Raw genomic sequence first — 27061 nt, 5'->3', positions numbered from 1 at the left:
CCCCTTTCCTCGATTCTTTCCTCCTTTTTCTATCAATTCCACTTTTTTGACCCATTTTGCTGTTTCCGACACTTCCACTCTCCCCTTTTTTTGAGTTTTTATTCTCTTTCCCCGCTTCTTTTGATTCTTTTTCCTCTTCCTTTCCCCATTTCCCTCCCCACATATTGAGTTTTGTTGCTTTTCCCCCCTTTTTTTCCTCTCTTTTTCCCCCTTTTCCTCTTTATTTTCACTTTTTTTGCCCCATTTCACCTTTTCCCATTTCTTTCCTTCCCCTTTCCCCATCACTTCCTCCTCTTTTCTTTCTTTCCCCCCTTCCCCCTTTCTCTTTCTCCCCTTTCCCCCTTTCCCCCCACCTTCACTTTTTTCCATTTCATCAATTTCCCCTTTTCCCCATTTTTTCCTTTCCCTTTTTTCCCATCGCTTTCTCCCTTTTCCATTTCTTGCTTTTTCCCCATTTTCCCCCCTTCCTCACTTTCTCCATTTCCCTTTTCCCATCACTTTCTCCCTATCTCCCCATTTTCTTCCTTTTTCCTCTTTCTCCCTTTTTGCCCTTTCCCCCTTTTTGCCCCTTTTCCCCCATTTCCCCCTTTTTTCCCTTCCCCCCTTTTCCTCTTTTCCCCCTTTTTTCCCCTTTTCCCCTTTTTTCCCCTTTTCCCCTTTTTCCCCCTTTTCCCCTCTTTTCCTCTTTCCCTCTTTCCCTCTTTTCCCCTTTTCCCCCTTTTCCCCTTTCCCCCTTTTCCCCCTTTTCCCCCTTTTCCCCCCTTTTCCCCCTTTTTCCTCTTTTCCCCCTCTTTTCCCCCTCTTTTCCCCCTCTTTTCCCCCCTCTTTTCCCCTCTTTTCCCCCTCTTTTCCCCCTCTTTTTCCCCCCTTTTCCCCCCCTTTTCCCCGTTTTCCCCGTTTTCCCCGTTTTCTTCTTTTTTCCTCTTTTCCCTCTTTCCCCCCTTTTTTCCCTTTTCCCCCTTTTTGTCCCTTTTCCCCCTTTTTTCCTCTTTTCCTCCTTCTTGCCCCTTTTCCCCCTTTTCCCCCTTTTTCCCTTTTCCCCCTTTTCCCCGTTTTCTCTTCTTTTCCTCTTTCCCCCTTTTTCCCTTTTTCCCCTTTTTCCCCTTTTTCCCCTTTTTTCCTCTTTTCCTCCTTCTTGCCCCTTTCCCCCTTTTTTCCTCTTTTTTCCCCTTTTCCCCCTTTTTTCCCCTTTTCCCCCTTTTTTCCCCTTTTCCCCCTTTTTTCCCCTTTTCCCCCTTTTTCCCCATTTTCCCCTTTTTTCCCTTTTTCTCCTTTTTCCCCTTTTTTCCTCTTTTTCCTTCTTTTCCCCTTTTCCACCCTTTTCCTCCCTTTTCCCCCTTTTTTCCCCTTTTCCCCCTTTTTTCCCCTTTTCCTCCTTTTTTCCTTTTTCCCCCTATTTTTCCTCCTTTTCCCCCTTCCCCCCCCTTTCCCCCTTTTCCCCCTTTTTTCCCCTTTTTCCCGTTTTCCCCTCTTTTCGCCCCGTTTTCCGCCCAGGCCCCGCCCACCTGCGGGATTTCGGACCAGGTAACGCTCGCCCCTCCCCCCCGTGACGTCACCGCCATCCTCACTGACGTCATCACCATCCACCTCGTTCCCATCCCCATGACGTCATCACCATCACCCCCCACCCCCCCCCCTTGCACGGAGCCTCGTGCGACACCGGGGGAGGGGGAGGAGGAGGGGGGGGGCTCCTCGCACGGGGAGACGTGAGCGTGCAAGAAGGTGCGCGACGGCCTCTCGCACGAGGAGCCGTGAGCGTGCAAGGGCAGCCCCGCTGCACGAGGGCCGCTCGCACGTGCAGGGCATCCTCGCACGGGGAGCCGTGAGCGTGCAAGCGCAGCCCCCTCGTGCCACAGCCGGAGGCTCCCCTCGTGGCGACGGCCGCGTGAGCGTGCAAGGGCGGCCTCTTGCACAAGGACCCGTGCAAACGTGCAAGCTCATCGCTTCGTGTAGGGTGTCCTTTGCACGGGCACCCGGGTGAGCGTGCAAAGGCAACCCCCTGCACAAGGGCCCATGGGAATGTGCAAGAACATCCCTTGCACACGCAGGGCCCCCTTGCACGCTCAGGCCCCCCTTGCACGGACGCTGATGCAGGGTGTGCGCCCCCCTCCCCCCTCCTTGCACGCAGCGCGTCCCTTCGCACGCGCTTGTGCCAGGCGGGCTGCCCCCCCCCCCTTTCCTCGGGGCACGCCTGGGCCTGCGCACGCCGGTGCACACGCGTGTGACGCCGCCCCTCCCCCAGGGCCCGCGGAGGTCGCCGAGGGGGGGCCCGGCCGCGGCGCCGGCGAGATCCAGCAGGCGGCGAAAGGTCAGTGTCCCTCGTGCGAGGGCCTCGTGCGAGGGCCTCGTGAAACAACACCCCCACCCCCACCTCAAAGGCCTCACGCAGGGCTCCTTGCACGAGGCCTCCTCGCACGAGGCCTCCTGGCGGCGTCCGCGTGGGAGGTCCTGGTGCGAGGACCGCATTGCGACGTCCCCATCGCAACGTGCAAGGTCCCCATCACTACGTGCAAGGTCCCCATCACGGCTTCCCCACCTCAGACCCCACAACGAGGTCCTCTGAGAGGTCCCGTTGCTACGTCTCCATGGCAAGAACCTCACTGGAAGGTCCCAACCCCACCCCGGGCCCCATAACGAGGTCCAATTTGAGGTCCTGTCCCACCATCTCCGTGGCAAGAACCTCGTTGGAAGGTTCTCCTCCTAAACTCCTCCTCCCAGACCCCACAACAAGGTCCATCGAGAGGTTCTGGTGAACGTCTCCACGGCAAGAACCTTGTTGGAAGATCCCACCCCCATCTCCCCATCCCAGACCTCACAACGAGCTCCATTGAGAGGTCCTGTTCCAACATCTCCATGGCAAGAACCTCACTGGAAAATCCCACCCCCACGTCCCCACAACAAGGTCCATTGAGAGGTCCTGTCGCTACGTTTCCATGGCAAGAACCTCAATGGAAGGTTCTCATCCTGAACTCCCCACCCCAGACCCCATAACGAGGTCCGTTGCGAGGTCCTGTTCCAACGTCTCCATGGAAGAACCTCATTGGAAGGTTCCCATTACAACTTCCCCACCCCAGACCTCACAACGAGCTCCACTGAGAGGTCCTCTTGCAACATCTCCGTGGCAAGAACCTAATTGGAAGGTCCCAACCTCCACTCCCCCACCCCAGACCCCACAACAAGGTCCATTGAGAGGTTCTGGTGAATGTCTCCATGGCAAGAACCTTGTTGGAAGATCCCGTCCCCACCTCTCCACCCCGGACCCCACAACGAGGTCCACTTTGAGGTCCCGTTCCACCATCCCCGTGGCCACAGCCTCGTGGGAAGGTCCCACCCCCACATCCCCACCCCAGACCCCCCCAGTGCGTCCCCCCACGAGGGTCCCCGCCCCAACCCCTCGGTGAGGTCCCACCGCCCGCTCCCCGCAGGCCGGGACGAGTACGTGGCCACCTTCAAGGGCAACGAGTTCTTCTGCTACGACCTGTCGCACAACCCGATCCAGAGCAGCACGGACGAGCTGACCCTCTCGTTCCGGACGCTGCAGCGCAACGGGCTGCTCCTCCACACCGGCAAGTCCGCCGACTACGTCAACCTCTCGCTCAAGAGCGGCGCCGTCTGGCTCGTCATCAACCTGGGCTCCGGCGCCTTCGAGGCCCTGGTGGAGCCCGTCAACGGCAAGTTCAACGACAACGACTGGCACGACATCCGCGTCACCCGTAACCTGCGACAGGTAGGGCGGGGGGCGCCGACCGGGGGAACCGGGAGCACTGGGGGGGCTGCGGGGGGAGCGGGTGGGAGGTGGCGGGCGTCTCGGTCAACCACGCAACTGGGAGCGCTGGGAGGATTGGGAGTCTTGGTCAACCACCCAACGCAAGGTGGTGGACACCTTGGTCAACCACCCAACAGGGAACACTGGGAGGATTGGGAGTCTCGGTCAACCACCCATCTGGGAGCACTGGGGGGACTGGGAGTCTCGGTCAACCACCCAACGAGAGGTGGTGGACACCTTGGTCTATACCCAGCAGAAGGTGGTGGACATCTTGGTCAACCACCCAACTGGGAGCACTGGGAGGATTGGGGATCTAGGTCAATTAGTCAATGGAAGGTGGTGGACACCTTGGTCAACCACCCAACTGGGAGAACTGGGGGGATTGGAGGTCTTTGTCAACTACGCTATGGGAGGTGGGGGACACCTTGGTCCCCCCCCAAACTGGGAGCACTGGTTCTTCTGTCCTTCATCAAATTGGGAGCACTGGCTCCTTGGTAATTCCTCAAACTGGGAGCACTGGTTCCATAGTTCTTCATCAAACTGGGAACACTGGTTCTTCTGTCCTTCATCAAACTGGGAGCACTGGTTCTTCTGTCCTTCATCAAATTGGGAGCCCTGGTTCCTCGGTCCCTCCCCAGACTGGGAGCACTGGTGTGGGGGGTGGGTGGCGGTGGGTGCTGGGGGGGGTCTCGTGCCCCCCGCCCCCTCTAACCGTTCTCTGCTTTCTCTCCTCAAGGTGGGCACAGCCCCTCCTCCCCCTCCTCGTGCAACGCCCCCACCCCCCTCGTGCAAAGCCCCCTCCTCGTGCAAAGCCCCCTCCTCCTCGTGCAACCCCCCCCCCCCCCCCATTGTGTGCGCGTGCCACTAACACGCTTCCCGCCGCCGGGGCCCCCCCTACTAACTCCCTCCCCCCCCCCCCCCTCTAACTAATCCCTGGGGGGGCCCCAACCCCGAAACCTCCTTAAATCCCCCCAAAAGGGCCCTTCGCCGTGCGGAAATGTCACTTTTTGTTGTGTTTGTGCTCTCTCCGCTCGCCCGGGCCCCAGCACGCAGGGATCGGACACGCTATGGTAAACAAACTGCATTACCTGGTAGTTATCTCTCTCTTGTTACTCCTTCGCCGGGGGCCCCCGCCCCGTTTCGGGGTCAATTCCCGCGATTTTGGGCAACTTGGTGCCACTGTCCCCCGTTGGCAGCCGAACCTCAGCTCCCCGATGCCACGAAACAACCGGTTTCGCCCCAAAAAGCCGTCCCGGGGGGTTCAATTTTTAACTCGGGGGGGGTCTCGCTCCCCGTTCTGGGGTGAATTCTTGCCTTTTGGGGTGAATTCTTGTGATTTGGGGCGAATTCTTGTGATTTGGGGCGATTTCACGGCCCCTACCCCCCCTTAGGCAGCCGAACCGCAGGTTCCTGATACCAAAACCAATGGGTTTCAACCCAAAAAAGCCCCTTCAGGGTCAGGGGAGGCTGGTTTTTTCCCTCAGGGGGAAGATGTGGGGTCTCTCCCTCCCCATTTTGGGGTGAATTCTTGCGATTTTCGGCAATTTGGTGCCGCCCTCTCCCCCTGCAGCCGGACCTCAGCTCCCCGAATCCCAAAACCAACCGGTTCCACCCCAAAAGTCCTTCCCAGGAGTTAAGTTTTTTCCTCAAGGGGAAGCTGTGGGGTCTCCGTCTCCCCCTTTTTGGGGTGAATTCTTGGTATTTTAGGCAATTTGGGGCCTCCAAGCCTGGACGGGGCCGAGACTCAGCTCCTCGGGGCCAAAAACCAGCTCCTTTCTCCCCAAACCCACCCAGTCGAGGTCGGGGGGGCTGGTTTTTCGCAGCGGGGCAGAGTTGGGGTCCCAACCCCCCCAGTTTGGGGAGAATTCTTGCTGTTTTGGTCCATTTTTGCTCCCCCCCCCCTTGCAGGCAGCCGGGTCGCAGCTCCTCGAGCCCCCAAACCATTCGCCTCCCCCCCCCCCCCATTTTGGGGTGATTTCTTGCCATTTTGGATTTTTTGGGGTGCCCCCTCCCCAAATCGAGGACGGAAACGGCGTTTTCAGGACAAAGCTGCCCCCCCCCCAGCAGCGCAGGCAGCGGGGACCCCCCCGCCCCCCCCGTCGGCCCCGCTGCCTGCGCCACAGCCCTCGCACGGCTTCGCACGCCCTTGCACGCCCTTGCACGCTCACTAACACTGTGACACACCCCCTCGCCTTCCCCCCCCCCCTCCTCCTCCTCCTCCTCCTCCTCCCCCCCCATGGGTGCTGCTGGCGGAGCACCAGGGCCGGCTGGCGTGCAAGGGGTGTGCAAGGTGGGTGGGCGTGCGAGGTGCAGGGTGCGTGTGCGTGCACGAGTGTGCACGGGGGCTGGGGGAGTGTGCATGAGTGTGAGTGGGGCAGGGGGAGTGTGTAATGTGGAAGGACGGGATCATCCAGAGGGAGAAGTGGAGCTGGAGAACCTCGTGAGGTTCAACCAGGACAAGGAGAACCTGGAAAACTGGAGAAGTGGGGCTGGAGAACCTCATGAGGTTGAACCAGGACAAGAAGAACCTGGATAAGCAGGAGAAGTGGGGCTGGAGAAGCTCATGAGGTTCAACCAGGACAAGGAGAACCTGGATAAGCAGGAGAAGTGGGGCTGGAGAACCTCGTGAGGTTCAACCAGGGGAAGAAGAACCTGGATAAGCAGGAGAAGTGGGGCTGGAGAAGCTCAGGATGTTCAACCAGGACAAGAAGAACCTGGATAAGCAGGAGAAGTGGGGCTGGAGAACCTCGTGAAGTTGAACCAGGACAAGGAGAACCTGGAAAACTGGAGAAGTGGGGCTGGAGAACCTCATGAGGTTCAACCAGGACAAGGAGAACCTGGAAAACTGGGGAAGTGGAGCTGGAGAACCTCGTGAGGTTGAACCAGGACAAGAAGAACCTGGATAAGCAGGAGAAGTGGGGCTGGAGAAGCTCAGGAGGTTCAACCAGGACAAGAACCTGGATAAGCAGGAGAAGTGGGGCTGGAGAAGCTCAGGAGGTTCAACCAGGACAAGAAGAACCTGGATAAGCAGGAGAAGTGGGGCTGGAGAACCTCGTGAGGTTCAACCAGGAGAAGAAGAACCTGGATAAGCAGGAGAAGTGGGGCTGGAGAAGCTCATGAGGTTCAACAAGGCTGAGAAGAACCTGGACAAGCCGGAGAAGTGGGGCAGCAGGGTGAGGGAGAGGATCCTGCCCCTCGATTCCTCTCTGGGGAGACCTCGACTGGAGGATGGTGTCCAGGTCTGGAATCCTCAACCTGAGAAGGAGATGGAGCCGCTGGAACGGGCCCAGAGGAGGCTCCAAGGATGACACGAGGGCTGGAGAACCTCCCGTAGGAGGCTGAGAGAGATGGGGCTGTTCAGCCTGGGGAAGAGAAGGCTCCGAGGAGACCTTCGAGCAGCTTCCAGGACCTGAAGGGGCTCCAGGAGAGCTGGGGAGGGGCTGTTCCCGAAGGCCTGTGGGGATGGGAACGGGAGAAACTGGAGAGGGGCAGAGTCAGGCTGGAAAAATGTAAAAAATGACATTTTGGGGGAGTTTGTGAGGGGATTGGGGCAAAAAGGCGTGGTTGGGGATGCTTGAGGGGGAATCTGAGAAGATTTGAGGGAAAAAAATGGGGGTTTGGGGGAGTTTGAGGAGGGCTCTGAGGAGATTTGTGGTGAAAGTTGCGGTTTTTGTGGGAATTTGAGGTAAAAATGACAATTTCAGGGAGTTTGAAGAGGGCTCTGAGGAGATTTGTGGTGAAGTTGCGGGTTTTGTGGGAATTTGAGGTGAAAAATCACGATTTATGGGAGTTTGAAGAGGGCTCTGAGGAGATCTGTGGTGGAAGTTGTGGTCTTGAGAGAATTTGAGGTAAAAATCATATTTTGGGGGAGTTTGTGAGGGGATTGGGGCAAAAAGACGTGGTTGGGGATGCTTGAAGGGGAATCTGAGAGGATTTGAGGGAAAAATGGGGGTTTGGGGGAGTTTGAGGAGGGCTCTGAGGAGATTTGTAGTGAAAGTTGTGGTTTTTGTGGGAATTTGAGGTGAAAATCACGATTTCAGGGAGTTTGAAGAGGGCTCTGAGGAGATTTGTGGTGAAAGTTGCAGTTTTTGTGGGAATTTGAGGTAAAAATCGCGATTTCAGGGAGTTTGAAGAGGGCTCTGAGGAGATTTGTGGTGAAAGTTCCGGTTTTTGCGGGAATTTGAGGTGAAAATCACAATTTCAGGGAGTTTGAGAAGAAGTCTGAGGAGATTTGTGGTGAAAGTTGCAGTTTTTTGTGGGAATTTGAGGTAAAAATCGCGATTTCAGGGAGTTTGAAGAGGGCTCTGAGGCGATTTGTGGTGAAAGTTGTGGTTTTTGTGGGAATTTGAGGTAAAAATCGCGATTTCAGGGAGTTTGAAGAGGGCTCTGAGGAGATTTGTGGTGAAAATTGCGGGTTTTGTGGGAATTTGAGGTGAAAATCACGATTTCAAGGAGTTTGAAGAGGGCTCTGAGGAGATCTGTGGTGGAAGTTGTTGTCTTGAGGGAATTTGAGGTAAAAATCATATTTTGGGGGAGTTTGTGAGGGGATTGGGGCAAAAAGACGTGGTTTGGGGATGCCTGAGGGGGAATCTGAGAAGATTTAAGGGAAAAATAGGGGTTTGGGGGAGTTTGAGGAGGAGTCTGAGGAGATTTGTGGTGAAAGTTGCAGTTTTTGTGGGAATTTGAGGTGAAAATGATGATTTCGGGGAGTTTGAAGAGGGCTCTGAGGAGATTTGTGGTGAAAATTGCGGGTTTTGTGGGAATTTGAGGTGAAAAATGACATTTTGGGGGAGTTTGTGAGGGGATTGGGGCAAAAAGACGTGGTTTGGGGATGCCTGAGGGGGAATCTGAGAAGATTTGAGGGAAAAAATGGGGGTTTGGGGGAGTTTGAGGAGGGCTCTGAGGGGATTTGTGGTGAAAGTTACAGTTTTTGTGGGAATTTGAGGTGAAAATCACGATTTCAGGGAGTTTGAGAAGAAGTCTGAGGAGATTTGTGGTGAAAGTTGTGGTTTTTGTGGGAATTTGAGGTGAAAATCGCGATTTCAGGGAGTTTGAAGAGGGCTCTGAGGAGATTCGTGGTGAAAGTTCCGGTTTTTGTGGGAATTTGAGGTGAAAATCATGATTTCAGGGAGTTTGAGAAGAAGTCTGAGGAGATTTGTGGTGAAAGTTGCAGTTTTTGTGGGAATTTGAGGTAAAAATCGCGATTTCGGGGAGTTTGAAGAGGGCTCTGAGGAGATTCGTGGTGAAAGTTGCAGTTTTTGTGGGAATTTGAGGTGAAAATCACGATTTCGGGGAGTTTGAAGAGGGCTCTGAGGAGATTTGTGGTGGAAGTTGTGGTCTTGAGGGAATTTGAGGTAAAAAATGACATTTTGGGGGAGTTTGTGAGGGGATTGGGGCAAAAAGGCGTGGTTTGGGGATGCTTGAGGGGGAATCTGAGAAGATTTGAGGGAAAAATAGGGGTTTGGGGGAGTTTGAGGAGGGCTCTGAGGGGATTTGTGGTGAAAGTTGCGGTTTTTGTGGGAATTTGAGGTGAAAATCACAATTTCAGGGAGTTTGAGAAGAAGTCTGAGGATATTTGTGGTGAAAGTTCCGGTTTTTGTGGGAATTTGAGGTGAAAATCACGATTTCGGGGAGTTTGAAGAGGGCTCTGAGGCGATTTGTGTTGAAAATTGCAGTTTTTGTGGGAATTTGAGGTAAAAATTGCGATTTCAGGGAGTTTGAGAAGAAGTCTGAGGAGATTTGTGGTGGATGTTGTGGTCTTGAGGGAATTTGAGGTAAAAAATGACATTTTGGGGGAGTTTGTGAGGGGATTGGGGCAAAAAGGCGTGGTTTGGGGATGCTTGAGGGGGAATCTGAGAAGATTTGAGGGAAAAAATGGGGGTTTGGGGGAGTTTGAGGAGGAGTCTGAGGAGATTCGTGGTGAAAGTTGCGGGTTTTGTGGGAATTTGAGATGAAATTCACGATTTCAGTGAGTTTGAGAAGGAGTCTGAGGAGATTTGTGGTGAAAGTTGCGGTTTTTGTGGGAATTTGAGGTGAAAATGATGATTTCGGGGAGTTTGAAGAGGGCTCTGAGGAGATTTGTGGTGAAAATTGCGGTTTTTGTGGGAATTTGAGGTGAAAATCATGATTTCAGGGAGTTTGAAGAGGGCTCTGGGGAGATCTGTGGTGGAAGTTGTGGTCTTGAGGGGATTTGAGGTAAAAAATGACATTTTGGGGGAGTTTGTGAGGGGATTGGGGCAAAAAGACGTGGTTTGGGGATGCCTGAGGGGGAATCTGAGAAGATTTGAGGGAAAAAATGGGGGTTTGGGGGAGTTTGAGGAGGAGTCTGAGGAGATTTGTGGTGAAAGCGGCAGGTTTTGTGGGAATTTGAGATGAAAATCGCGATTTCAGGGAGTTTGAGAAGAAGTCTGAGGAGATTTGTGGTGAAAGTTGCGGTTTTTGTGGGAATTTGAGGTGAAAATCACAATTTCAGGGTGTTTGAGAAGAAGTCTGAGGCGATTTGTGGTGAAAGTTGCAGTTTTTGTGGGAATTTGAGGTAAAAATCGCGATTTCAGGGAGTTTGAGAAGAAGTCTGAGGAGATTTGTGGTGAAAGTTGCGGTTTTTGTGGGAATTTGAGGTGAAAATCACGATTTCAGGGAGTTTGAAGAGGGCTCTGAGGCGATTTGTGGTGAAAGTTGTGGGTTTTGTGGGAATTTGAAGTGAAAAATCACGATTTCGGGTAGTTTGAAGAGGGCTCTGAGGAGATTTGTGGTGAAAGTTGCGTTTTGGACGTGTTTGAGGTAAGAAACGATAGTTTTGTGGAGTTTGTGAGTCCGTGCGTGTGTGTGCGTGTGAGAGAGCTCACACGCGTGTGCGAGCTGCGCACGAGGCCGCCCCCTCCGTCCGAGGGCCCCGGTGCTCCCACCGTCCCCGCCGCCCCCGCACGCTCGTGTGCACGGCTCCTCGCACAGCCCCTCGCACGCCCGCAGCCCCTCGTGCACGCCCCTTGCACGCTCCCGGCGCGCGCCCAGCCCCACTAACGGCCACTTTTCTGTCTGAGGACCCCAAAACTCGTTACTAACCCCCCCACCCCCCCCCCCCCAAGTGTGACCCCAGCCCCTTCCCCCCCTCCCTGTGTCACCCCTGGGTCCTCCCCCACCTCGTCCCCGTGTGCCCTTTGTCACCCCAGCCCCCCCATAACACCCCTTCCCCCCCATTCCCCTCCCCCCCCCAGGACCCCTTTTCCCCCCCTCAGCCCCATTAACCCCTTCACCCCCATTAACCCCCATCACCCCATCGCCCCCCATTCCACACATCCCCCCGGTTCCCCCTTCATCCCCCACCCCTCCATTTTGGGGGGGACCCCCCCCCCCCATTCCCCCATCTCCTCTCTCTCCCATTCCCATCCCTCTGTTCTCCCCCCATTTTGGGGACCCCCATCTCCGCTCCTCTGTCCCCCCCCCCCCCCCATCCCCACTCCTCCCTGTCTCCCCCATCCTCGCTCCCCCGTCTCCCCCTCCCCCATTTTGGGGACCCCTCTCTCCCCCCTCCTTCCTCCCTCCCTTAGGGCCCCCCTGCCCCCCCCCCCCCCAACAAGTTTTGGGGGGCCCCCCCCTGAGCCCCGGCCGCTCGTGCCGCAGGTGACGATCTCGGTGGACGGGATCCTGACCACCACGGGCTACACGCAGGAGGATTACACCATGCTGGGCTCCGACGACTTCTTCTACGTGGGGGGGTCCCCCAACACGGCCGACCTCCCCGGCTCCCCCGTCAGCAACAACTTCATGGGCTGCCTCAAGGACGTGAGTGCGAGGGGCACGGGGGCGCACGGGGGGTGCACAAGGACACGGGGGGTGCACGAGGACACGGGGGGCGTGGGGACGTGGGCGCACGAGGACGCGATGGTTGGGGTCACGAGGGCACCGACGTGGGGTGCACGAGGACACGGGGGGCGTGGGGACGTGGGCGCACGAGGATGCGATGGCTGGGGGCACGAGGACACGGAGACGTGAGGACGTGGGGTGCACGAGGACACAGGGATGTGGGGCGCAGGGACAGAGGTGCAGAAGTACCTGGCGTGCATGGGGACACGGGGACACGGGGATACGTGTGAGCGAGGCACGGGGATGTGGGTGCACAAGGATGTGGAGCGCATGGGGATGCAGGGACACAGGCGTGTGGGGCTCGGGGGTGTGAGCGCACGAGGACAGGGGGTGCACCGGGACACCAGGACACGGGGATACGGGTCCGTGGGTGCATGGGGCACGGGGGCGTGAGTGCACAAGGACAGGGAGTGCACAGGGACACCCGGACATGGAGATATGGGGCTGTGGGCACAGGGGGCGTGGGGAGGCGTGAGTGCACGAGGACAGAGGGTACACGGGGACATGGGGACATGGGGACATGGGCTGTGAGTGCATGAGGACAGGGGGGACATGGGGCCCAGGGGTGTGAGTGCACGAGGACAGAGGGTGCATGGAGACACCCAGACCTGGGGATATGGGGCTGTGGGCACAGGGGGCACAGGGGTGTGAGTGCACAAGAACAAGGGGTGCACAGGGACATGGGGACACAGGGCTGTGGGTGCATGGGACACGGGGAGGCGTGAGTGCACGAGGACAGGGGGTGCACGGGGACACCCGGACATGGGGATATGGGGCTGTGGGCACAGGGGGCACAGGGGCGTGAGTGCACAAGGACAGGGGGTGCACGGGGACATGGGGACACAGGGCTGTGGGTGCATGGGGCACGGGGAGGTGTGAGTGCACGAGGCCAGGGGGTGCCCGGGGACACCCAGACATGGGGATATGGGGCTGTGGGCACAGGGGGTGCAGGAGGCGTGAGTGCACGAGGCCGGGGGTGCACGGGGACATGGGGACACAGGGCTGTGGGTGCATGGGGCACAGGGGGCATGAGTGCACGAGGCCAGGGGGTGCACGGGGACACCCGGACATGGGGATATGGGGCTGTGGGCACAGGGGGTGCAGGAGGCGTGAGTGCACGAGAACAAGGGGTGCACAGGGACACGGGGACACGAGGCCAGTGCCGTGCGCGTGGCCCCGCAGGTGGTGTACAAGAACAACGACTTCAAGCTGGAGCTGTCGCGGCTGGCGCAGGAGGGCGACGGGCGCGTGACGCTGCACGGGGCGCTGCTGTTCCGCTGCGAGGCCGTGGCCGCCCTGGACCCCGTCACCCTGGGGGCCCCGCAGGCCTTCGTGGCGCTGCCGCCCTGGCGAGCCGCCCGCGCCGGCTCCGTCTCCTTCGACTTCCGAACCACCGAGCCCAACGGGCTCCTCCTGTTCGGGCAGGGCCCGCGGGGCCCCGGCCGCCCGCGCCCCGACTACCTGGCGCTGGAGCTGCTGGACGGGCACCTCTTCCTGCTGCTGGACATGGGCGCGGGGGCCCTGCGGCTGCGCGCCAGCGCCCGCAAGGTCACCGACGGCGAGTGGTGCCACGTGGACGTGCAGCGCGACGGGCGCAAGGGTGCGAGGGCGCGGGCGAGAGGGGCTGGGGGCGTGCGAGGGGGTGTGCGAGGGGGTGGATGTGCAGCACGATGGGTGCAAGAGGCTGGGGGTGTGCAAGGGAATGGATGTGCAGCACGACAGGTGCAAGGGTGCGAGGGCACGGGTGTGAGGGGCTGGGGGCATGCGAGGGGATGGACGTGCAGCATGATGTGTGCAAGGGGCCGGGGGTGTGCAACAGGGGGCGTGCGAGGGGATGGATGTGCAGCACGATGGGTGCAAGGGGCTGGGGGCATGCAAGGGAATGGACGTGCAGCACGATGGGCGCAAGGGTGTGAGGGCGTGTGTGCAAGGGGCTAGGGGCGTGCAACACGGGGTGTGCGAGGGGATGGATGTGCAGCACGATGGGTGCAAGGGTGCGAGGGCACGTGTGCAAGGGGCTGGGGGCGTGCAACTGGGCGTGTGCGAGGGGATGGATGTGCAGCACGATGGGTGCAAGGGGCTGGGGGCGTGCAAGGGAATGGACGTGCAGCATGACGGGTGCAAGGGTGCAAGGGCATGTGTGCGAGGGGCTGTGGGTGTGCAACACGGGGTGTGTGAGGGGATGGATGTGCAGCGTGATGGGCACAAGGGTGTGAGGGCACGTGTGCAAGAGGCTGGGGGCGTGTGAGGGGATGGATGTGCAGCGTGACGGGCGCAAGGGTGCAAGGGTGCGGGTGCGAGGGGCTGGGGGCGTGCAAGGGGATGGACGTGCAGCACGATGGGTGCAAGGGGCTGTGGGTGTGCAACAGGGGGTGTGCGAGGGGATGGACGTGCAGCGCGACGGGCGCAAGGGTGTGAGGGCACGTGTGCGAGGGGCTGGGGGCGTGCGAGGGGATGGACGTGCAGCATGATGGGCGCAAGGGTGCGAGGGCGCAGGTGCGAGGGGCTGGGGGCGTGCGAGGGGATGGATGTGCAGTGCGATGGGCGCAAGGGTGTGAGGGCGTGGGTGCGAGGGGCTGGGGGTGTGCGAGGGAATGGACATGCAGCATGATGTGTGCAAGGGGCTGGGGGTGTGCAAAATGGGGGGTGTGAGAGGGGATGGATGTGCAGCGCGATGGGTGCAAGGGTGCGAGGGCGCGTGTGCAAGGGGCTGGGGGTGTGCAACACGGGGAGTGTGCAAGGGGATGGATGTGCATCATGATGGAAGCAAGGGTGCAAGGGGATGGACATGCAGCGCGATGGGCGCAAGGGTGCGAGGGCGCGGGTGCGAGGGGCTGGGGGCGTGCAAAATGGGGGGTGTGCAAGGGGATGGACGTGCAGCGCGATGGGCGCAAGGGTGCGAGGGCGCGGGTGCAAGGCGCTGGGGGCGTGTGAGGGGATGGACGTGCAGCACAACAGGCGCAAGGGTGCAAGGGCGCGTGTGAGGGGCTGGGGGCGTGTGAGGGGATGGACGTGCAGCACAACAGGCACAAGGGTGTGAAGGCGCATGCAAGAGGGGCTGGGGGCGTGCAAGGGGATGGATGTGCACCACGATGGGCGCAAGGGTGTGAGGGCGCGGGTGCGAGGGGCTGGGGGCGTGCAAGGGGATGGACGTGCAGCACGATGGGTGCAAGGGGCTGGGGGTGTGCAACACGGGGTGTGCAAGGGGATGGATGTGCAGCGCGACGGGCGCAAGGGTGTGAGGGCACGTGTGTGAGGGGCTGGGGGCGTGCGAGGGGATGGACGTGCAGCACGATGGGTGCAAGGGTGTGAGGGCACGTGTGCAAGAGGGGCTGGGGGCGTGCAACTGGGCGTGTGCGAGGGGATGGATGTGCACCACGATGGGCGCAAGGGTGTGAGGGCACGTGTGCAAGAGGGGCTGGGGGCGTGCAAGGGAATGGACGTGCAGCATGACGGGTGCAAGGGTGCAAGGGCGTGTGTGCGAGGGGCTGTGGGTGTGCAACACGGGGCGTGCGAGGGGATGGACGTGCAGCACAATGGGTGCAAGGGGCTGGGGGTGTGCAAGAGAATGGACGTGCAGCATGACGGGCGCAAGGGTGCGAGGGCGTGTGTGCAAGGGGCTGGGGGCGTGCAACATGGGGTGTGCGAGGGGATGGATGTGCAGCACGATGGGTGCAAGGGTGCGAGGGCACGTGTGCGAGGGGCTGGAGGCGTGCAACTGGGCGTGTGCGAGGGGATGGATGTGCAGCACGATGGGTGCAAGAGGCTGGGGGTGTGCGAGGGAATGGATGTGCAGCGCGACGGGCACAAGGGTGCGAGGGCGCGGGTGCGAGGGGCTGGGGGTGTGCGAGGGGATGGACGTGCAGCGTGATGGGCGCAAGGGTGTGAGGGCGCGGGTGCGAGGGGCTGGGGGTGTGCGAAGGGATGGACGTGCAGCATGATGTGTGCAAGGGGCTGTGGGTGTGCAACAGGGGGTGTGTGAGGGGATGGATGTGCAGCGCAACGGGCGCAAGGGTGCGAGGGCGCGTGCAAGAGGGGCTGGGGGCGTGCGAGGGGATGGACGTGCAGCACGATGGGTGCAAGGGGCTGTGGGTGTGCAACGGGGGTGTGCAAGGGGATGGATGTGCAGCACGATGGGCACAAGGGTGCGAGGGCATGTGTGCAAGGGGCCGTGGGTGTGCAACACGGGGTGTGCAAGGGGATGGATGTGCAGCACGATGGGCGCAAGGGTGCGAGGGCGCGTGTGCAAGGGGCTGGGGGCGTGTGAGGGGATGGATGTGCAGCACGATGGGTGCAAGGGGCTGGGGGCGTGCAAGGGAATGGACGTGCAGCATGACGGGTGCAAGGGTGCAAGGGGCTCGGGGTGTGCAACATGGGGGTGTGCAAGGGAATGGACGTGCAGCGCGACGGGCGCAAGGGTGTGAGGGCGCGTGTGTGAGGGGCTGGGGGTGTGCGAGGGGATGGATGTGCAGCGCGACGGGCGCAAGGGTGCAAGGGTGCGTGCAAGAGGGGCTGGGGGCGTGTGAGGGGATGGATGTGCACCACGATGGGTGCAAGGGGCTGTGGGTGTGCAACAGGGGGTGTGCGAGGGGATGGATGTGCAGCACGATGGGCGCAAGGGTGCGAGGGCGCGTGTGAGAGGGGCTGGGGGTGTGCAAAATGGGGGGTGTGAGAGGGGATGGATGTGCAGCACGATGGGTGCGAGGGCGCGTGTGCAAGGGGCTGGGGGCGTGCGAAGGGATGGACGTGCAGCATGATGTGTGCAAGGGGCTGTGGGTGTGCAACAGGGGGCGTGCGAGGGGATGGATGTGCAGCACGATGGGCGCAAGGGTGTGAGGGCACGTGCAAGAGGGGCTGGGGGCGTGCAAGGGGATGGATGTGCAGCATGATGGGTGCAAGGGTGCGAGGGTGTGGGTGTGAGAGGCTGGGGGTGTGCAAGGGGATGGACGTGCACCACGATGGGCACAAGGGTGCAAGGGAATGGATGTGCAGCACGATGGGTGCAAGGGTGCGAGGGCACGGGTGTGAGGGGCTGGGGGCGTGCAACACGGGGTGTGTGAGGGGGTGGATGTGCACCACGATGGGTGCAAGGGTGCGAGGGCGCGTGTGCAAGGGGCTGGGGGCGTGCAACAGGGGTGTGCAAGGGAATGGATGTGCAGCACAATGTGTGCAAGGGTGCGAGGGCGCGTGTGCAAGAGGCTGGGGGTGTGCAATGTGGGTGTGCGAGGGGATGGACGTGCAGCGTGATGGGCACAAGGGTGGGTGTGAAAGGATGAGGCCATTGGCTTGTGCATGGGGCTGCGAGTGTGCAAGGGGGCGGGTGTGCACCCCAAGAACCCCCACACCCCACTATCTGCAGGCTTGGTGTCGGTGAACAGCCGCAGCACCCCTGCACCCCAATAACCCCCCTGTACCCCAATAACCCCTGCACCCCAATAACCCCTGCCCCCCAATAACCCCCCTGCCCCCCAATAACCCCTGCACCCCGTTGTCCCCCCAGGCTCGGTGTCGGTGAACAGCCACAGCCCCCCTGTACCCCAATAACCCCCCTGCACCCCAATAACCCCTGTCCCCCCTGTTCCCCAGGCTCGGTGTTGGTGAACAGCCGCAGCCCCCCTGTACCCCAATAACCCCCCTGTACCCCAATAACCCCTGTACCCCAATAACCCCCCTGCCCCCCAATAACCCCTGCACCCCGTTGTCCCACAGGCTCGGTGTCAGTGAACAGCCGCAGCACCCCTGTACCCCAATAACCCCCCTGTACCCCAATAACCCCTCTGCACCCCAATAACCCCTGCACCCCGTTGTCCCCCAGGCTCGGTGTCGGTGAACAGCCGCAGCCCCCCTGCCCCCCAATAACCCCCCTGCCCCCCAATAACCCCTGTACCCCAATAACCCCCCTGCCCCCCAATAACCCCTGTACCCCAATAACCCCTGTACCCCAATAACCCCCCTGCCCCCCAATAACCCCTGCACCCCGTTGTCCCCCAGGCTCGGTGTCGGTGAACAGCCGCAGCCCCCCTGCACCCCAATAACCCCCCTGCACCCCAATAACCCCTGCCCCCCGTTGTCCCCCAGGCTCGGTGTCAGTGAACAGCCGCAGCCCCCCTGTACCCCAATAACCCCCCTGCACCCCAATAAGCCCCCTGCCCCCCAATAACCCCTGTACCCCAATAACCCCTGTACCCCAATAACCCCCCTGCACCCCAATAACCCCTGCACCCCGTTGTCCCCCCAGGCGCGGTGTCGGTGAACAGCCGCAGCCCCCCTGCACCCCAATAAGCCCCCTGCCCCCCAATAACCCCTGTACCCCAATAACCCCTGTACCCCAATAACCCCCCTGTACCCCAATAACCCCTGTCCCCCCTGTCCCCCAGGCTCGGTGTCGATGAACAGCCGCAGCCCCCCTGCACCCCAATAACCCCCCTGTACCCCAATAACCCCCTGCACCCCAATAACCCCTGCACCCCAATAACCCCCCTGCACCCCAATAACCCCTGTACCCCAATAACCCCTGTACCCCAATAACCCCTGCACCCCAATAACCCCTGTACCCCCCGTCCCCGCAGGCTCAGTGTCAGTGAACAGCTGCAGCCCCCCTGCACCCCAATAACCCCCCTGTACCCCAATAACCCCTGCACCCCAATAACCCCTGCACCCCAATAACCCCTGTACCCCAATAACCCCTGCACCCCAATAACCCCTGTACCCCAATAACCCCCCTGCCCCCCAATAACCCCATTCTCCCTCCCCAGGCTTGGTGTCAGCAAACAGCCGCAGCCCCCCCTGCACCCCAATGACCCCCTGTACCCCAATAGCTCCTGCACCCCCTGTCCCCCCAGGCTCAGTGTCGGTGAACAGCCGCAGCCCCCCTGCACCCCAATAACCCCCCTGCCCCCCAATAACCCCTGTACCCCAATAACCCCTGCCCCCCAATAACCCCCCTGCCCCCCAATAACCCCTGCACCCCGTTGTCCCCCCAGGCTCGGTGTCGGTGAACAGCCGCAGCACCCCGTTCCTGGCGGCGGGCGAGCGCGAGGTGCTGGACCTGGCGGCCGAGCTGTTTTTGGGGGGGCTCCCCGAGGGCCGCCCGGGCCCCCCGCTGCCCCCCGAGCTCTGGGCGGCCTCGCTGCGCTTCGGCTTCGTGGGCTGCGTGCGCGACGTCTTCGTGGACGGACGCAGCCTGGACGTGCGGGCGCTGGCCGAGGCGCAGGCCGCCCCGGGGGTCACCCCATTCTGCGCCCGCGAGCCCCCCCGCCTCTGCGCCAGCGGCCCCTGCCAAAACGGGGGGCTGTGCCGCGAGGGCTGGAACCGCTTCCTCTGCGACTGCCTGGGCACCGGCTTCCTGGGGCCCCGCTGCCAGACCGGTGAGCGAACCCCCGATCCTGGGGACCCCCTGCACCCCAACATCCCACCCAGGGCCTCTGGGAACCCCCCCCTGCACCCCAACATCCTCCCCACGGAGCTTGGGAACCACCCCCTGCACCCCAACGTCCTCCCCTAGGGCCCCACTGCCCCGCTGATGAGTGAACCCCAAATCCTGGGGACCCCCTGCACCCCAACGTCCTCCCCACGGAGCTTGGGAACCACCCCCTGCACCCCAACGTCCTCCCCTAGGGCCCCACTGCCCCGCTGATGAGTGAACCCCGAATCCTGGGAACCCCCGCTGCACCCCAACATCCTCCCCATGGAGCTTGGGAAGCCCCCCAGCACCCCAACATCCCACCCAGGGCCTCTGGGAACCCCCCCCTGCACCCCAACGTCCTCCCCTAGGGCCCCACTGCCCCGCTGATGAGTGAACCCCGAATCCTGGGGACCCCCCTGCACCCCAACATCCTCCCCTGGGGTCCCACTGCCCTGCTGATGAGTGAACCCCCAATCCTGGGGACCCCCCTGCACCCCAACATCCTCCCCATGGAGCTTGGGAACCCCCCCTGCACCCCAACATCCTCCCCTGGGGCCCCACTGCCCTGCTGATGAGTGAACCCCGAATCCTGGGGACCCCCTGCACCCCAACATCCTCCCCACGGAGCTTGGGAACCCTCCCTGCACCCCAACGTCCTCCCCACGGAGCTTGGGAACCCCCCCTGCACCCCAACATCCTCCCCACGGAGCTTGGGAACCCCCCCCTGCACCCCAACGTCCTCCCCTAGGGCCCCACTGCCCCGCTGATGAGTGAACCCCCAATCCTGGGGACCCCCCTGCACCCCAACGTCCTCCATATGGAGCTTGGGAACCCCCTCCCTGCACCCCAACATCCTCCCCATGGAGCTTGGGAACCCCCCTGCACCCCAACATCCTCCCCTAGGGCCCCACTGCCCCACTGATGAGTGAACCCCAAATCCTGGGGACCCCCCTGCACCCCAACATCCTCCCCTGGGGCCCCACTGCCCCACTGATGAGTGAACCCCAAACCCTGGGGACCCCCCTGTGCCCCAATGTCCCCCCCCTGCATCCCAACATCCTCCCCAGGGGCCACAATGCTGGGGTCAGAGCTGGGGGTCCCCAATTCCAGAGTCCTGAATCCTGGGGAGTCCCCAGTTCCAGGGTCCCCAATACTGGGGTCAGAGCTGAGTTCCCCAGTTTCAGGGTCCCCCAGTTTTGGGGTTCCCCAATTTCAGGGTTCCCCATTCCCAGGGTGGGGGCTGTGGCCAGGGCTGGGTTCCCAATTTTGGGGTTCCCCAATTTTGGGGTTCCCCATTCCCAGGGTTGGAGCTGTGGCCAGGGCTGGGGTTCCCCAGTTTTGAGGTTCCCCAGTTTCAGGGTTCCCCATTCCTGGGGTGGGGGCTGTGTCCAGGGCTGGGTCCCCAGTTTTGGGGTTCCCCATTCCCGGGGTGGGGACTGTGGCCAGGGCTGGGGTTCCCCAGTTTGGGGGTTCCTCAATTTTGGGGTTCCTCATTCCCGGGGTGGGGGCTGTGGCCAGGGCTGGGGTTCCCCAGTTTGGGGGTTCCTCAATTTTGGGGTTCCCCATTCTCAGGCTTGGAGCTGTGGCCAGGGCTGGGGTTCCCCAGTTTGGGGGTTCCTCAATTTTGGGGTTCCCCATTCCCAGGGTTGGAGCTGTGGCCAGGGCTGGGTTCCCAGTTTTGGGGTTCCCCATTCCCGGGGTTGGAGCTGTGGCCAGGGCTGGGTTCCCAATTTTGGGGTTCCCCATTCCCGGGGTTGGGGCTGTGGCCAGGGCTGGGTTCCCCAGTTGTGGGGTTCCCCAGTTTCAGGGTTCCCCATTCCCGGGGTGGGGGCTGTGGCCAGGGCTGGGTTCCCCAGTTTTGAGGTTCCCCAGTTTCAGGGTTCCCCATTCCTGGGGTGGGGGCTGTGTCCAGGGCTGGGTTCCCCAGTTTTGGGGTTCCCCAGTTTCAGGGTTCCCCATTCCCAGGCTTGGAGCTGTGGCCAGGGCTGGGTCCCCAATTTTGGGGTTCCCCGTTCCCAGGGTTGGAGCTGTGGCCAGGGCTGGGGTTCCCCAATTTTGGGGTTCCCCATTCCCAGGGTTGGAGCTGTGGCCAGGGCTGGGGTTCCCCAGTTTTGAGGTTCCCCAGTTTCAGGGTTCCCCATTCCTGGGGTGGGGGCTGTGTCCAGGGCTGGGTCCCCAATTTTGGGGTTCCCCATTCCCAGGGTTGGAGCTGTGGCCAGGGCTGGGTTCCCAATTTTGGGGGTTCCTCAATTTTGAGGTTCCTCATTCCCAGGGTTGGAGCTGTGGCCAGGGCTGGGTTCCCCAGTTTGGGGGTTCCTCAATTTTGGGGTTCCCCATTCCCAGGGTGGGAGCTGTGGCCAGGGCTGGGGTTCCCAATTTTGGGGTTCCCCATTCCCGGGGTGGGAGCTGTGGCCAGGGCTGGGGTTCCCCAGTTTGGGGGTTCCTCAATTTTGGGGTTCCCCATTCCTGGGGTGGGGGCTGTGTCCAGGGCTGGGTCCCCAATTTTGGGGTTCCTCATTCCCGGGGCGGGAGCTGTGGCCAGGGCTGGGGTTCCCCAGTTTGGGGGTTCCTCAATTTTGGGGTTCCCCATTCCCAGGGTTGGAGCTGTGGCCAGAGCTGGGTTCCCCAGTTTTGAGGTTCCCCAGTTTCAGGGTTCCCCATTCCTGGGGTGGGGGCTGTGGCCAGGGCTGGGGTTCCCCAGTTTTGGGGTTCCCCATTCCCAGAGTTGGAGCTGTGGCCAGGGCTGGGTTCCCAATTTTGGGGTTCCCCAATTTTGGGGTTCCCCATACCCAGGGTTGGAGCTGTGGCCAGGGCTGGGTTCCCCAGTTGTGGGGTTCCCCAGTTTCAGGGTTCCCCATTCCCGGGGTGGGGGCTGTGTCCAGGGCTGGGTCCCCAATTTTGGGGTTCCTCATTCTCAGGCTTGGAGCTGTGGCCAGGGCTGGGGTTCCCCAGTTTTGGGGTTCCTCAATTTTGGGGTTTCCCATTCCCGGCGTGGGGACTGTGTCCAGGGTTGAGTCCCCAATTTTGGGGTTCCCCATTCCCGGGGTGGGAGCTGTGGCCAGGGCTGGGGTTCCCCACTTTTGGGCTGTTCCCAGGGGTGGGGTCCCCCTTTTTTTTTTTTTTTTCGGGGTGCGAGCGCGGGGTCCCCGCAGAGGCGGCCGTGCTGAGCTACGACGGCAGCGCGTACCTCAAGATCCTGGTGCCGGCGGCGCAGACGGAGGCGGAGGACGTGGCCTTGAGGTTCATGTCCCCCCGCGCCTACGGCCTCGTCCTGGCCACCACCTCGCGCCACTCAGCCGACACGCTGCGCCTCGAGCTCGACGCCGGACGCATGAAGCTCACCGTCAACCTGGGTGAGCCCCGAAACCGCCCCGGCACCCCAAAACAGCCCCCGAGCCGTCACCCCCCGTCCCCGTCCCCAAAACCACCCCAACCTCCATCCCCAACCCAACGGTGCCCGAGTCGGTTCTCGTGACCCCAAAACGGGACCCGATGTGGTCTTTGAGTTGACGCCCGGGACCCCGAAACGGTGTCTTTGAACCCCAAAATGGGTCCTCGAAGCGACATCCCCTCCAGCTGGTTCTCGGGACCCCGAAACGATGCTCGAACTGGTCAAATTGATCCCCGGGACCCCAAAATGGTGCCCAGGACCCTCAGATGGTCCTTGAGTTGATGCTCATGACCCAAAAATGGTCCCAAGAACCCCCAAACCGGCCGCAGGGACCCCAAAATGGCACCAGGGACCCCAAAACAGTTCCTGAGGTGTCGCTTGTGACCCCAAAATGGTCCCCAAAGCGACGTCCCCTCCAGTTGGTGTTGAAACCTCCTCAAATGGTGCCAAAAATGGTCATCAGGTTGATCTGTGGGACCCCAAAATGATCCCTGGGACCCCAAAATGGTGCCCGGGACCCCCAGATGGTCCTTGAGTTGATGCTCATGACCCAAAAATGGTCCCAAGAACCCCCAAAATGGCACCAGGGACCCCAAAATGGTTCCTGAGGCGTCGCTTGGGACCCCAAAATGGTCCCCAAAGCGACGTCCCCTCCAGTTGGTGTCGGGACCTCCTCAAATGGTGCCAAAAATGATCATCAAGTTGATCTGTGGGACCCCAAAATGATCCCTGGGGCCCCAAAATGGTGCCCGAGACCCTCAGATGGTGCTTGAGTTGATGCTCATGACCCCAAAATGGTCCCCAAAGCGACGTCCCCTCTAGTTGGTGTTGAAACCTCCTCAAATGGTGCTGAAAATGGTCATCAAGTTGATCCTCGGGACCCCAAAATGATCCCTGGGGCCCCAAAACAGTGTCTCTGACCCCCAACATGGTCCCCGAAGCGACATCCCCTCCAGCTGGTTCTCGTGACCCCGAAACGATGCTCCAAGTGATCAAATTGATCCGTGGGACCCCAAAATGGTGCCCAGGACCCTCAGATGGTGCTTGAGTTGATGCTCATGACCCCAAAATGGTCCCAAGAACCCCCAAAATGGCACCAGGGACCCCAAAATGGCACCAGGCACCCCAAAATGGTCCCCAAAGTGACGTCCCCTCCAGTTGGTGTTGAAACCTCCTCAAATGGTGCCAAAAATGGTCATCAGGTTGATCTGTGGGACCCCAAAATGATCCCTGGGGCCCCAAAATGGTGCCCGAGACCCTCAGATGGTGCTTGAGTTGATGCTCATGACCCCAAAATGGTCCCAAGAACCCCCAAAACGGCCCCAGGGACCCCAAAATGGTCCCAAGAACCCCCAAAACGGCACCAGGGACCCCAAAATGGTCCCAAGAACCCACAAAATGGCACCAGGGACCCCAAAATGGGGTGGGGGTGTCACCAGACCCGACTCGGGCACTTGCCCCCCCCCCAACCTCCCCAGGGTTTGGATCCTTCGTGACCCCCCCCGCTGCCTCTTGGGGTTCGGCACCAGGACCCCCCGAGGGGTTGGGGACCACCCCCATGGGACTGGGGACACCCCCTGCAGGGTTGAGGACCCCCCTATGGTGTTGGGGACCCCCCATGGGATTGGGGACCCCCCTATGGAGGTGGGGACCCCCCCAGAAGTTGGGGACCCCCCCCAGGGTGTGGATCCCCCATGGGATTGAGGCCCCCCTATGGAGGTGGGGACCCCCCTGCAGGGTTGAGGACGCCCCCCATGGAATTGGGGACCCCCCCATGGAGGTGGGGACCCCACGGTGGGATTGGGGACCCCCTCCCAGTTTCGGGGTCCCCCCCCCGGTCGGGGTCCCCTGGCCCTGGCGCCGCTGCCCACCCCCCCGCCCCGCAGCGGTTGACGAGGGGGGGCCCAGCCTGGGGGCGCCTGAACCCCCCGGGACCCCCGGGACCCCCGGGCTGGGCCCCGCGGCTGGGACCGAGGTGCCTGCACCCCCCAACCCGACCCCATCCCAGTCCCCATCCCAGTCCCCATCCCAGTTCAATCCCAGCTCCCATCCCAATCCTATCCCCATCCCAGTCCCATCCCATCCCAATCCCAGTCCAAATCCCAATCCTATCCCCATCCCACCCCATCCCAGTCCAATCCCAGTCCCCATCCCAGTCCAATCCCAGTCCCCATCCCAGTCCCAATCCCAAACCAGTCCCCATCTCCAGTCCCATCCCAGTCCAATACCAGTCCAAATCCCAATCCTATCCCCATCCCACCCCATCCCAGTCCAATCCCAGTTCCCATCCCCAGTCCCATCCCAGTTCCCATCCCAATCCCAGTCCCATCCCAGTCCCAATCTCAATCCCAGTCCCCATCCCAGTCCCCATCTCCAGTCCCATCCCAGTCCAATCCCAATCCCAGTCCCAATCCCAATCCTATCCCCATCCCACCCCATCCCAGTCCAATCCCAGTCCCAATCCCAGTCCCCATCCCCAGTCCCATCCCAGTTCCCATCCCAATCCCAGTCCCCATCCCAATCCCAATCCCAAACCAGTCCCCATCTCCAGTCCCATCCCATCCCAATCCCAATCCTATCCCCATCCCACCCCATCCCAGTTCAATCCCAGTTCCCATCCCAGTCCAATCCCAGTCCCAGTCCCCATCTCCAGTCCCAATCCCAGTCCCCATCCCCAGTCCCATCCCAGTCCCCATCCCCAGTCCCATCCCAGTTCCCATCCCAGTCCCAGTCCCCATCTCCAGTCCCCATCCCAGTCCCATCCCAATCCTATCCCCATCCCACCCCATCCCAGTTCAATCCCAGTTCCCATCCCAGTCCCAATCCCAGTCCCAATCCCAGTCCCCATCCCCAGTGCCATCCCAGTCCCATCCCAGTCCCAATCCCAATCCTATCCCAATCCCACCCCATCCCAGTCCCTGTCCCCAGTCCCATCCCAGTCCCATCCCAGTCCAATCCCAATCCCAGTCCCAATCCCAATCCCACCCCATCCCAGTCCCATCCCAGTCCAATCCCAGTCCCATCCCAGTCCCATCCCAGTCCCAATCCCAATCCTATCCCAATCCCATCCCAGTCCCTGTCCCATCCCCCTCCTCCTCCCAGTCCGTCCCAGTCCCCGCTGGCACCCGGTCCCAGTCCCCCGTCCCCGGGGCGGTTCCTGGCGCGGGGCTGAAGGCTCTGACCCCGCTCTCTTCTCTCCCCAGACTGCGTGCGCGTGGGCTGCCACCCCAGTAAGTGACCCCAACTGGGACACCAGTGCCCCCCAGTGCCCCCCAGTACCCCCAGTGCCTCCCAGTGCCCCCCAGTGCCCCTCAGCGCTCTCCAGTGCACCCCAGTACCCCCCAGTGCCTCCCAGTGCCTCCCAGTGCTCCCCAGTGCCCCTCAGCACTCTCCAGTACCCCCCAGTGCCCCCCAGTGCCCCCCAGTGCTCTCCAGTACCCCCCAGTTCCTCCCAGCGCCTCCCCATGAGCTCCAATGCCCCTAGTGCCACCCCAGTAAGTGACCCCAACTGGGACACCAGTGCCCCCCAGTACCCCCCAGTGCCTCCCAGTGCCCCCCAGTGCCCCCCAGTGCTCCCCAGTGCCTCCCCAGTTCCTCCAGTGCCCCCCAGTACTCTCCAGTACCCCCCAGTGCCCCCCATCTCCTCCCCATGAGCTCCAGTGCCCCTAGTGTCACCCCAGTAAGCAACCCAAACTGGGACACCAGTGCCCCCCAGTGCCCCTCAGCACTCTCCAGTGCCTCCCAGTACCTCCCAGTGCCTCCCAGTGCTCCCCAGTGCCCCTCAGCGCTCTCCAGTGCCCCCCAGTGCCCCCCAGTACCCCCCAGTGCCCCCCAGTGCCCCCCAGTGCCCCCCAGTTCTCTCCAGTACCCCCCAGTGCCTCCCAGCACCTCCCCATGAGCTCCAGTGCCCCTAGTGCCACCCCAGTAAGCGACCCAAACTGGGACACCAGTGCCCCCCAGTGGCCCTCAGTGCTCTCCAGTACCCCCCAGTGCCCCCCAGTGCTCCCCAGTACCCCCAGTGCTCCCCAGTACCCCCCAGTGCCCCCCAGTGCCCCCCAGTGCCTTCCAGTACCCCCCAGTGCCTCCCAGCGCCTCCCCATGAGCTCCAGTGCCCCTAGTGCCACCCCAGTAAGTGACCCAAACTGGGACACCAGTGCCCCCCATGCTTCCCAGTGCCCCCCAGTGCCCCCCAGTGCCTTCCAGTACCCCCCAGTTCCTCCCAGCGCCTCCCCATGAGCTCCAGTGCCCCTAGTGCCACCCCAGTAAGTGACCCCAACTGGGACACCAGTGCCCCCCAGTGCCCCCCAGTGCTCTCCAGTGCCTCCCCAGTTCCTCCCAGTGCCTCCCCGTGAGCTCCAGTGCCCCCAGTGCCCCCCAGTAAGCGACCCCAACTGGGACACCAGTGCTCCCCAGTACCCCCCAGTGCCCCCCAGTGCTCTCCAGTGCTCTCCAGTGCCTCCCCAGTTCCTCCCAGCGCCTCCCCGTGAGCTCCAGTGCCCCTAGTGCCACCCCAGTAAGTGACCCAAACTGGGACACCAGTGCTTCCCAGTGCCCCCCAGTGCCTCCCAGTGCCCCCCAGTGCTCTCCAGTGCCTCCCCAGTTCCTCCCAGCGCCTCCCCGTGAGCTCCAGTGCCCC

General features: G+C 61.4%; 1 protein-coding gene across 9 annotated transcripts in view; it reads left to right on the top strand.

Annotated features, from left to right (window-relative positions):
* Window positions 1–1498: 1498 nt before the first annotated feature.
* LOC138735132 (neurexin-2-like) overlaps window positions 1499–27061 on the top strand; it is a 59236-nt gene continuing 33673 nt past the window's right edge. For 3 of the 9 annotated variants that reach the window (XM_069883029.1, XM_069883033.1, XM_069883025.1), the window contains exons 1-7: window positions 3639–3727; window positions 4813–4857; window positions 11387–11548; window positions 12812–13229; window positions 18613–18996; window positions 22187–22387; window positions 25629–25655. In XM_069883029.1, coding sequence (XP_069739130.1) covers window positions 4834–4857; window positions 11387–11548; window positions 12812–13229; window positions 18613–18996; window positions 22187–22387; window positions 25629–25655 — 1216 coding nt within the window. In that variant the 5' untranslated portion in view covers window positions 3639–3727; window positions 4813–4833. Of the gene's footprint in view, window positions 1525–2242; window positions 2309–3425; window positions 3728–4812; window positions 4858–11386; window positions 11549–12811; window positions 13230–16101; window positions 16118–18612; window positions 18997–22186; window positions 22388–25628; window positions 25656–27061 lie in introns of those variants that run through there. The other 6 variants (XM_069883030.1, XM_069883031.1, XM_069883026.1 and 3 more) reach the window with 6 other exon arrangements.

Source organism: Phaenicophaeus curvirostris, unplaced genomic scaffold, assembly GCF_032191515.1.
Source record: "Phaenicophaeus curvirostris isolate KB17595 unplaced genomic scaffold, BPBGC_Pcur_1.0 scaffold_480, whole genome shotgun sequence".
Lineage (NCBI taxonomy): Eukaryota > Metazoa > Chordata > Aves > Cuculiformes > Cuculidae > Phaenicophaeus > Phaenicophaeus curvirostris.
The sequence above is the reverse complement of the archived record's forward strand: the minus strand, read 5'-3'. Positions and strand labels throughout refer to the sequence as shown.